Raw genomic sequence first — 12651 nt, 5'->3', positions numbered from 1 at the left:
TGGTTTCCAATGTATTTTTCTTTATGTTAAACTAATCAGATATCAATTATCATTAAACTTAATAAGTTTAAACTTCTATCGCTCCGGAACACATGCAACCACTATTTAAAACAAGAATGATAATACTTAAATCGTTAAATATATATACATCACATTAATCAGTCTAACTCTAACTGATTAATAGCTCAAGAAAGTCACCAAGTATAAAGTACATACTACGATGATGAATCTATATTATTTATTAGAACACTCAATTTTTTTTATAAAACTAACATCAAATAGTACATAATATCAATCTTATTTCATAATATATAAACACCATATATATTATCATATATATTTATCATAATCCTTTCATAGGCATAATACACCCTTTGCGAATATCCGTATTATAACTACATATATCTATTATGGATACAATTAGCTACATAATGCACTTAAATAAAGTTTTGAACTATAAGTTACATATATAATAAAAATATTCATATTATAAGAGTTATATATGTACATAAAATTATTAAATAATCAATAATATAAAGTGATGTTCTACAACCAAATTGCTCGAGAAACACATATTGTTTTCGTTTCAATGATTTCAGACTTTAAACTATTATTCTAACTCTGTTTAAAAATAACAATAATTACAGAAAAATTGAAAATATCTATTTAGATAATAAACTCAAACATTAAATACCAAGTATCATTATGTAAATTTCTTTTATCTAATCAACGGAGATTACTAATTAACAATTATAAATCATATGGTACTTAGCACACCAATCTTTTCCTTAGATTGAAACGACATAACTTTTACATTTAATTACTATAACACACAAACACAGGGTCTTATTATAAGAATTGATTTTGCCATCACCAAACATATAAAGTAACACATTTATTTATCTTATGAAATAATATAGATCCTTCTTTAACACAAATTAAATATATAATTTCTTAGAAGCATATCTATTTCTAACTAAAGATTTATATAATCATAACTAAATTTTGACATGATACTATTATCAAGATATCGTATTGTAAACCTATATGGTGTTTCGTTACAATTAAAATAACTAGAATTGATTAAACATAATCACCATTATGCTTTGTAAAAGAATTATAATAAATCAACAAAAATATCAAATAAACTTGAAAGCACCAAAACTTTCCAGAAACCAAGAAACCGAATGGTGGTTTTTATTTTACTACGTAATACATAAATATAAATGTCTATCTAATCCATAATTATATAAATTACAACATGAATTATTTTAAGAGATATAAGAAAAAAAAACCCACAAAACTAATCTCTAACACAACCCAAAATTGAAAACGATATGATTTATGTTGAGATATTAAAAACAAACAATTAAAAGTTAATTAAACAATACTTACCTCATGATGATGTGATCCGGCTTCAAAGACAACTTGTGCTGATAACGTGTTGTGAAATAAGCCTAATAGCCAAACATGTGAGAAAGATATGTAGGGAGAAAGATGGAGATTTCATTAATATGGTGTATATTACAATGAGATACAATTGAGTATATATATAAGAGGAAAACTTGTAGAAGAAGTTAATCTATTTTAGGTGTTGATAACCATAATAATAATATATATTTATAAAAAAAGCACATATGAGATAAGTGTTTTGCACAATTTTGTTATATCTTGGATTTAATCACATTGAAGTTACGGACGTGGGGTTTCGGTTTGTCCTTCCTTGGGTGTTATCCGGAGGCGGACGGCGGGGTAATGGAGTTCCACCATGGGATTCCGAGGTTAGAAACGTGGGGCTTCAACGGGTATGGTTCACGTTTGGATTATGGTTCGAATACTGTCAAGTTAGGCTTGTTCCCACTCATGGGGTGATTAGGGTTCAGGTTGATCCTCATCGAGCCTATGGTTGGGTTGGTATGGGTATACTCTGTCCGAGTTGTTGAAATTTCAACAACAAAAAATATGTTCAACACAGATTAAGTAGCACATGGACATCGTGTTCTTCCGTGTTTGGTATTTGTTTTCTTTTTGGGTTTGGGAACGGGTTTAATTTTGTGCATGTTAGCCTACAGTATCCCTACTAATGTTACTAGTTCGAGCAGGTATAATCCATACAACGAAGAAGATGACCAATGCAAGTCAACAACTGCTACTTGACTAATGTTCTTAAGATCAATGTAATGCTTGAGCTGATGAAGATGATTAGAATGCCCGAGGTAAACATTTGTACCTTGGTTTTCTTGATTTCCTGGTTTGGGCCGTGGACATCAGGGTATACTAAAATTATTGGACATGGAACAAACGAGGAAGAATATGGAAATGGGTGCATGGGTTATGGGGATTGCGGTAGACTTATGGTCGAGTATTTTTCTTATCCCAAGGGTATGATACGGGAACATCCATGGTCGTCCATGTGATATGCTCGGGTCTTTTGATCCAATGTCACACCCCGATTAGGTAAATGTGGAAGCGTAATACGGGAATGTAATAGACACCTCTGGGTGACATCCCACGTCGGTTGGGAATGAGAACTAAGCCTTCTTTATAAGGAGGTGGATACCTTCCCCATCATAACGCGTTTTGGGCGCTTAATGGTAGTGGATGAGAGGAGAATTCCAGAGTTAAGTGTGCTTAGGTGGGAGTAGTATGAGGATGGGTGACCACCTGGGCAATCAAAAGCAAATCCGTGAGGCGATGGTGGTACGTCCCAGCCAAAGCTGATAATATTATGGTGCGGTGGTAGCTAGGTTGTTACACCTCTGGTATCAACCACATTGTTTATAAAGAAAATTAACAAACTAATTTACATCATGTTATATTGTTCTGTACTGTGTTTACAAACTAAGTGAAATACACATAACCGGTTCTCCAGGCAGTTTATTCTTTACTAGTATATTTGTGTCTATCTACACAATGTTGGTCTCAAATTCTAGCACAAAGCACATATGCACTTTATCCCAACTTCGGTTCACCTGAAAAACAAGTTAAAACGGGTCAACTACAAATAGTTGGTGAGTTTCATAGGTTTGTACGAGATCAATATACGTAATCGTAGTAGTCACAGTATGTATGTATGTATGTATGTAATTATACTAAGCCATAAGTGAACCATTGGTGTGCGGTTATTACGTGGTCCCTCACTGCCCACACACTTCCTCGTGGCCACATAGGCCTTTTTTGCCCCCAAACTGGTACTATGTCTAACACCACAAGGCATGTTACAACAGGTTTATATGGTCATACGCAATTGTAAAATATGTCTCGGCATATCCCACCGGCCCTGTCAATTGAGCTTGTCAAACCAATAGTACTATTCACATGCCACTGGTTCAAGATTAATCACTCGTGTTTATGGGGACTTTCAAGTGTTAGCACTTGGACAATTCACATCATAACACGTGTCCAGATAGATAGATATATAAACATGTTTTCCACCACACATATTCGTAAAACAGTTTAAAAAGTGGCGCTATGAAACTCACCTTATTGTAGTGTCGTACGGTAACACGTGTAGTAAATAATGTGCCTCGATTATAGCTCGTATAATCGTTATAGTACTGTTAACACTAGTACAATCATTAAATAGAATCGGGCTGTATATCTAGTATGGGTATGGCTGTTATGCCTAGAACATGTTAGCAGTCTTAGATTGTTACGTTGTACGATAGCAAATGTTTAAAACCAGTCTTGGCTCAGTTTCACTGTTTTCCGTGCCTGACCAAGTTTGTCGTTTACGTGTTTCGAAAATAGGTAAGATCACACAAACTTGAGTAAATGTACTGTTTTGATAACATGATTTGATTCATAAAAGAAATTTTGATTGTACAAAACGTGTACAATTCACCCGAATTGTCTGAAATATATTTAAAAGTTCGTTTTTATCAAATTCATTCAAAACTATGATATTTGACAACTTTTGACGTTTTGACATACTGATCAGTTCGTTAAACATAATGTTGTCGTTTTATCAAAACATATATAAATTAAATATTCAAATTATTATAAGTCTTTATAAGTATACATAAATTTTGATAATTTTTATACTAACAAATTAAAATATGTAGACTTTTATAAAAATATTTTCAGAACTTTTACACTTACTTATTTATATATATAAAAATTCATTTTATGTGTTATATTTAACCGGTAGATCACCCGTTTATACCAAATGATTCCCGAAAATTCCGATAAAATTTTGAGTGATCAAAATACTATCATATAACCCCTGTAAAATTTTCAGAACTTAACTCTTTAGCTAAAATACCCTTTTGCGCATAATTCGGCTGTTAAAACTCGATTAAACGAAAATGTACAAACCATATATAGAATTCTCCAATTGATCCAAAATCTTCTGTGTGATTTAAAATGGCATTTATGAGTTCTCCACAATTTTTCATAATTTTTCAAGCAGTTTAGCTATTTTTCATAATAAATCAGTGTTTTTTTTGCCAAAAAACTATATGTTTCTGATTAATAACCATGTCTAAGATCAAAATACGTTTTTAGATCATTTTAAGGGTTTTTACATGGTTAGCTATCATTTTTACTAATCATAATAATAATATAAGTTTCCATGCTTAAACAAGATTAAACAATTTAAAAACCTTACTTGGGTGTTTCTTGGCTGGAATAATGAAGATCTGTTAAAATTGAGTTGGTTTGAGTTTTGTGCAAAATATAAAAGGATGAAAGCTTATTTAGGAAGTTATTCGGGGGGGGGGGGGTCCACCCCTATTTGCGGCCGCCCCATATTAGGGTCCATTGGGCCTCTCTTTTGGCCCAATATGCCTAGTTTTGCATGAAAAATGTTATATATCTGTCTCAAATTTAGTTCGGGTTTGGTTTTTTGTGAGAAAAATAGTTCGGGTTTGATAAACAGCGCAAAGACGAGTGTTTTTCAACTAATTTTTGTAAATATAGAAAAATGTACTGACTCAAAAGATTTTCACCGATTGCTTAAAACATCTTATATAAGTTAATAATAAGTCTTTTTCGGTTTGACTGATGATACAATGCTTGTTTTGGTACTAACGATCGCGTTTAAGCTCATAGCGTATAGTTAAACGAAACCCTTTTCGTTTAAACGATTTTGTACGTACTTGGGTCTTAATATCAATATGTAAGTCACTATAATGTATTTATCACTTATATATAACCCCTCAGTATATATACGGGTCATAACTAGTATCGTTCGGTTAATCGTTTAATAGTTACAAAATAAACGATTAATTGTTTACTCGCTACATAATAAATAAGACGTACCTCGTTTTGTCACGAATGTCACATCCAAGTATTGGGCTGATAACATGATTGGGCTCAGGAAGTCTGGTTTGGGCTTTAATAATAGCAAGTTAGCCGGATCGAGATGAGGAGGGAAACCGAGAATAAAAAAAAAAATTTGTTCTTGTCTCTTATTTTTATAATATCTTTTTATTATTTTATGTTTATATTGTTTACATGGAAACAATTCTATTTTTGATTTATTTAGTACTAGTTTTTAGCCCGTGTTTTACGCGGGTTTCGTTAGGTTTTGTTTCTAATAATTTTATTATTTTGTTTTTGCTAATGATATTTTTTATATTTTAATTTGGTTCATTTTTATTTAATTTTTTGTAAGGAGGTTTGTTTGGATTTATTGCGTACACATTAGTCGGTTCGTTATTCATTTTTTTTTTCTGTTTTAACGAAAATATTTGTCCATTTCTTATTTAGGTTGACTATATGATGTTCATTTGTGTTCGTTTAGGTTTGTTCTAGTATGTTTGTTTAACTTAGTGTCTATGCAGTTAATGCCAAAAAATAGCGGATATCGGTCAATGACCGATATATGAGATATCGGTTATTGCTGTGGGATAGCGGTATATATATATAACACCAAAAGTTATCTAATAATAATACTTAAGTCTTAATACCAAAATCATAAAAGTCAATAGTTCAAAACACAAAGTAACAATATTTTTAATTTAAGACATGATTTAATAACTTAATCAAAAGCCATAAATATATAAGCATCAGCAGCGGCTGAAGAAACGGGTATCGGAGATGAGCATTAGCAGCGATTGAGGTGTTTTTAGGGCAATAAGCTGATCGTTCAATAGTAATCATAATGAAATTGGGCTATGGGCTTACCGTTTGGACAAAAAAAAAGTAACAATTAGGTCAAAAAGATTAAACCTGATAATCTCACCGCTATTTCCGATATATCGGTGGCCAAATATCGGCGAAATAGCGGTAAATAGCGCCGCAAATATCGGAACCGCTATTTGGCCCGATATTTCGACCGCTATTTTACCACCGGACCGATAACCGCTATAGCACCGCTATTGATAGCATAGCTTAGTGCTCGCTTACAGTCGAGAACTGTTCGTTTAGGTTTTAACTGAACAGACATGAACATACTCAGTTTTTTAATGAACAAACTTGAACACAATTCTGTTAGATTATATGTTCGTGTTCGGTTAAAGTTAAATAATCGAACACGGACATGCTACAATTCTGGTTCGTTCGGTTCGTTTACACGTCTAATAAATGTCGTTATATTTCACAAAAGATCCTATAGATTTGATAAAAAAAAAACCAAAGCTATCATACCTAGTATATTATGTAATGAAATAAAGAGCATATGGGAAAATTCGATCAAAAATGTAATAAGTTCTCTAATGAGATAAGTCCACTACAAAATAGAACAGAACATGTGATAGAAATTTAGAATACATAAAGACCAATGGTCAACATTCTTTTTCTTCCACTACTCAGAAATTAAACCATGAAGCTCTTCTTTAATAAATAGAGCTTTCCATGATCCTATCAATTATTCCTAAATCAACAATAAAATGATACATAATTATAAAGTGTGTTGATGTTACTCAAATATTGTATAAGTATCATCATATTAATTGGAACACATTTACTTGGTGTTATGGAATTGAGCTATCACACGCAATGTTCTATTTTGGAGAATCCTTTGTTAGTTTTAAGGAGAGATTAGCATCATCAAACATTTATAACATGTTAAAAGGCAACAACGCATATGTATTTAAACTTTTAGTTATTGATTAGTGTAAAGCGGTTGACCTGTGCAGGCAAATCAAATGACGGGTGAGAATCGTCTTCGCTTCCTTGAGCACTAACCCATGGAAGGCCTCTACCGAGCCATGCCACTGAATCTGTCACACCCTCGGTTGTAAATAAAGATATATAATGCATATGTGTCTCTAACTCATTGGGTTGTCGGTTTAGTGTTATATTGAAGACCGAAAGTAGTGGGTCGTCTTTGGTTTTCGACATATCCATAACCCACAAAGTTTGCTCACATCACAATGTAAACTTTTTAAACTGGTAGAGGCTATGTCATAAATCCTAAGCATTTAAATATAACAATACTAAGTCACAACTTGTTTTGTAAAATGTTAGTTCTTATAATGTTAATTGGTTTTTAAAATCTACCTTTGATGAACAGAGTGGATCAAATCTTGAGTGCAGCTATAACAAACAAATGTCAACTCCTACTCAGTACTACTAATGCTATTTTCATTTATCAGTCATTAACAAATAAAACTTACTCATTCAAAGGATTTATGTTCCATCTCTAGCTTATTGCTTTTGTAAAATCTATAAGAAGCCAAAAATTGTAACCTTGGATGTACCTTGGTATTATGCTATCATCACACCATAAAAATATGTACATTAAATTTATAAAAAGGGAGCTCTCAGCTTTTACAAAAAAACCTTTTTTAACATTAGAATCAACAAACTTTTTATTTGTTATATACTACAACTCAATGACAAGCCCACGTACATAAGCTGATTACCAATTACAACCGACCCGTTTACACTCAAAAAACTTATTAGCCCTAGCATATTATGGTCATTATTTGGAAGAGATTCCAACACCAATAAAAAGTAATGAATTTGACTTGAAACCGTTCACACAACCCAAATAACACCCCTAGGATAGTTTGAGTTGATTACTTACACAAACTTCTTAGATCTACAAACACTTATAAAAAAAATTAATGCATGAAAATTTCTTTCAACATCTCATCACTTATATGCCTACACCTTCATCAATTAGAGAGATTGAACAACTAGTACAAATCGAGAAAGAAAAAGACATAAACTTAACTGTGAGTAACTATAAAGATAGTAAACGAAAATAACAACATAACTATATAAACAAACAAATATACCTTAGTAGCATGGGCCTTAGCTTGAACTATTGCCACTTTCGAATTGGCACTCTTCTTCTCAGGTCCACTTTTAACTGAAGTGGTTTTCTTTGCTTTATTACCATCTACTTTCGAATTGACCCAAATAAAGCATGGGCCTTGCTTTATTACCCTGGGTTGAATAGCTGAATCATCAATCTTTTACTTGAAGTTTCTAATAACAATAATAATATAACATGAGCTCTTTAAATTCAAAACAAAAGGTCAATCTATAGCACAAAAACAGTCAACTTCCACCGTTTATAGTACCTTAAAAGCATCAAGATTGATGCTTTCTTCAACTTGTTCAGTAACCGACTCGTTAAAACTCCCATTTCCTTCTTTACTTTCACAATTATAATCAGGAATTTTGGCTACTATATCCACGGAGTCATCTTCTTCACTGTAGTTTAAAGCCTATGCTTGAAAACCATCATTTCCAGATGCGACAATCATATCATCAACATCCACGATCGCTACAAAATTCAAAACCTTTCTTATAATAATATTTTTTTGCAGGTATGAACATATGATATAATGGCAATGTCCTCTGAGTTTTAACTAAATTTTCTGTGTGGCATTTATACAAACACTTGGTGGGCATATACCAAATTTTGCATGGTTCAGTGTATACAACGACATTAAATTCATATATTCAGTATTTAAATCACAAAAACAGATAATAATAACAACAATAAATCCCAAACCCTACGCGTTCAGGAAGAATAATTCAAAAAGAAAACTTAAGATGTAGCACACATAAACCATACCTGTGTAAATCATGGAACTAACTACCAATAGGAACACTACCGAGTGCTTGCTAATCAAGTGGTACTTATTGAAAGCGATTCAGTCATATAACCCCACGTCGTGGAGAAACGCCCAAACTCAGATTTGCCGCTGATGACACAATAAAAAGTCGGATAATCACATAGAGATAGAGAGATTTGTCTTAGATGAAGAAGAGCGATGACGGATTTAGAATTTAGATGGATGAGTGAATGAGAAAAATTGGGAAAATCAAAAAGACACCCGTAGGTTTATTTGGGTCAAAACCCGGGTTAAATCAATGAGAATCTCTCGCTTATAAATCAAGTAATCTGGTAGTTTTAGAGGTTATGGGGAGCGACGTGAGAACGACACGTAGGATTTTATGGTAGACAATTATATAGATAGTTAGATAGATGCATATGGTTGTGGTTGTTTGGTCTCTCGGTCTTTCTTTTTCTTCTACTTTTTGATGATATTTTGATAAAACATTAGAAGATTTAAAGTTTGCACTTCACATATTTGATTGAAATCATTCTCTTCATTAAAGTCATTTGATGTGGGTGATGCTTGTGGATTTATATGTACGCAAATCAAAATATTTTATAGAATCCAAACTCACGACACAAACGTACAACTTATGTTAGCTATGAACCCAAAAACAACCCATTGCATTTTAAAGTAGAGACTAATAACCTTTAACCCGATTTTATAAAATATTCTTTCATGTTGACCACCACTACCCGAACACCACGTCCACTATCTAAACACTACCACTGACGAATTCCATCTAAAGAACGAGTTTCCGGTCAGAAGGTTTTCCCGGCGATCATCACCTAGGATACCAACGACATCAATAAATGAGGGTTTTCTTTACTAAAAAAGGTTCAAAATGTCCGATCTAAGGTTTCAAAGAGGCTTGGGATGGGAAGGGTGAGTTTTCGGCCGAGAATATCACAAACCTTTTCCTTGGTTAAGACCAACCGCAACCAAAAGGTAATAATTGAGATTATTTAAAAAAACATAATTACAACGGTAGACTGTTCACTGTTCAGTTGTTCAAGGACCAAAACTTACAAATAGGTGGAAAACAAGGGGCAAATATATAAAAAAGTAAAGAGATAAAAATACGCGACGAACCGAGTGAAAGAAATACAGAATCTACACTTTTTATTATTATTATTATTATTATTATTATTATTATTATTATTTCTTCTTCTTCTTCTTCTTCATCCATCCAGATTCCTTTCTCAATCCTCCATTTTCACACACAATATATACATACATACACACAGATCCACCCTCACTCCATTTTCACACACAATATATACATACATACACATATATATACATACATGTTCTAATATTCTGATCACCAACTTTTGATGGGTAAATTCATCTCACCCCCTGAACCCACTTTCGATTTCAACCCTTCTTTCATCCCCAAAACAATCACTCGATTTTTGGACCAAATGGCCATCGCTCAATCCGATCATAATAATAATAAGATATCCAAACTTGAAGATCTTCTTTCCAGATTGGAATCGGAGGTCCAAAAGATCGACGCCTTCAAACGCGAGCTTCCTCTCTGCATGATTCTCATGAACCATGGTTCGTAATTTCTTCTTACTTAGGGTTTCTGATTTTGATGAATTTACTGTTACAGTGTTTGATTAACGATTGATTTAATGTGGGTTATTGATTGTTAAGATATGTGTAGAGAATTGAAACAATTGGATTATTATTTTATTGGTTTTGAAGATGTCTGCCAAGTGTTCGATGTAATGCTTCAATGGGGATTGATTTGTTTGTGTAATTTTTTTGTTTTAGCTATTGCTGCTTTGAAGGAGGAGTTAATGGTGTTAAAGAAACCGGTGAATCGTCCGGTGCTTGAAGAGTTTATACCACTTAAGAAAACTTGTGATGAAGATCCAATGGTTGAAACTGATTGTAGTGATAAGAGGAATTGGTTGAGTTCTACTCAGTTATGGAACACAAATCAAAAGGTAAAAATTAGTTTGATCAAGCTTTAATTCAAGTGTGTTTCACATTGCAACTATTTGTTTATGAATTTGTATGTTTGATTTGGTTATAGGTAGCTGAAGAACAACAAAATGAGATGATTGATGATCATAATAATAATGGGAGTTTTGTGAAAGAGTTTATCCCATTTAAAGGGTACTCGCGGTTTCCGGTTGAAGATAAGGAAGAAACACATGCATCTGGCCTTTCCCTTGTTACACCTGCAATCAAGAATCCGATTACTGCAAACCTTTTTCTCAAGAAAATCGGTGCTGATACTACTACTACTACTACTACTAATAATAATAATAATAGTATTAAGGTTGCTTCTTCCGATAATATACAGATTGGTAGACCTCAGGTTCAGCCACCACAGCTTCAGACATCAAGGAAACAACGAAGATGCTGGTCCACCGAGTTGCATAGACGCTTTGTTAACGCGCTGCAACAGCTTGGTGGTTCAAAAGGTTTGATCTTGATATGTTAATGTTCAATTGATTATAAACATGTCATATTCTAATTTCTAAATTAAGCTTGGTTCAAATTGTCTTGTAGTTGCTACACCGAAGCAGATTAGAGAACTTATGCGTGTAGACGGTCTCACCAATGATGAAGTCAAGAGCCATTTGCAGGTAAAGCTATTTTTTAACAAAGTTCTCTAATTATTTATACAATTTGTAACTTAATCTTGTTTATACTGTCAATTGTAGAAATATCGTCTTCATACAAAACGGTTTTCATCCGGTAACGAGTCTTCAAATTCATCCAATGTTGTTTTTAGAGGTTTATGGACCCAACCATGTGATCTTTATGTCGAAAAGCAGTTAACTTCTCAATCGGGTTCTCCTGACGGACCGCTACTGAACTGCTCGACCACGGGTGGTGACAGTATGAATGATGGTGAAGATGAGAAATCTGAGAATAATGTATAGATTTTTATATATCTATATAGAAAAATTAGTATATTGAGGGAGTTATTGATTGTGGGAGAGTTTATAAAAGATTTAAAATACTAAAACCAAAAAATATATACAGAAAGAGTGAAAATTTTGCAGGATTAGTTGATTTGTTTTGATCTTGGTTAATGCCATTTTATTAATTTCATGTGAGGAAACATTATGATTTCAAGAATGAATTATTTAAAGATGCTAGTCCCAGATGAAATATTGAATCTTTTGTCTTGACTGTACTTGGCTGATACAATTGGATCTCTAAGGGTAGTTTGGTCCTTTGGTGTGTGTAATTATAAGGTTAGTGTGTGTACTGCTGTGTACTAACATGCAAAAGACTGCAACAGTGAGTATGGGGCAAGATATTGGCTTTTGAGAAAGAGAAAAGAAGTCTTTTTGCATTTAGCAAAGGCCATCCTTTTTATTTCACAAATCACAATGCTCTTTTAGGTCAAAGATATCAAAACGTGCCATGTTTTTTTTTCTTTTTAATAAGTATGCCAAAAATCAAAGTATACATATTATGGGTAACTATTATTTATTATAATAAAAATGTTTTGTCAAAGTATGCACATGCATTAGCATATCTAATTTTAGACATCGGTACGGTCATTAATTAAATAGATAGGTTATTATTTCAGCTTCAGAATTATTAAATTCAAGATTGTAATCCTACGCGTGAATCTTTGTTTCATGGCAATGGC

General features: G+C 32.9%; 1 protein-coding gene across 1 annotated transcript; it reads left to right on the top strand.

The window, feature by feature from the left end:
- Nucleotides 1-10324: 10324 nt before the first annotated feature.
- Nucleotides 10325-12402, top strand: LOC143616828 (myb family transcription factor EFM-like). Its single transcript, XM_077089547.1, has 5 exons — nt 10325-10586; nt 10806-10981; nt 11071-11464; nt 11553-11629; nt 11708-12402. Exons 1-5 carry the CDS (start codon nt 10361-10363, stop codon nt 11927-11929), a joined length of 1095 nt encoding a protein of 364 aa, XP_076945662.1. The 5' UTR covers nt 10325-10360; the 3' UTR covers nt 11930-12402.
- Nucleotides 12403-12651: the final 249 nt, after the last annotated feature.

The sequence above is a fragment of the Bidens hawaiensis genome, unplaced genomic scaffold (assembly GCF_021521415.1).
Source record: "Bidens hawaiensis isolate Kalapana, Puna unplaced genomic scaffold, B.hawaiensis_p1.1 tig00049924_1, whole genome shotgun sequence".
NCBI classification, from domain to species: Eukaryota; Viridiplantae; Streptophyta; class Magnoliopsida; order Asterales; family Asteraceae; genus Bidens; species Bidens hawaiensis.
The sequence above is the reverse complement of the archived record's forward strand: the minus strand, read 5'-3'. Positions and strand labels throughout refer to the sequence as shown.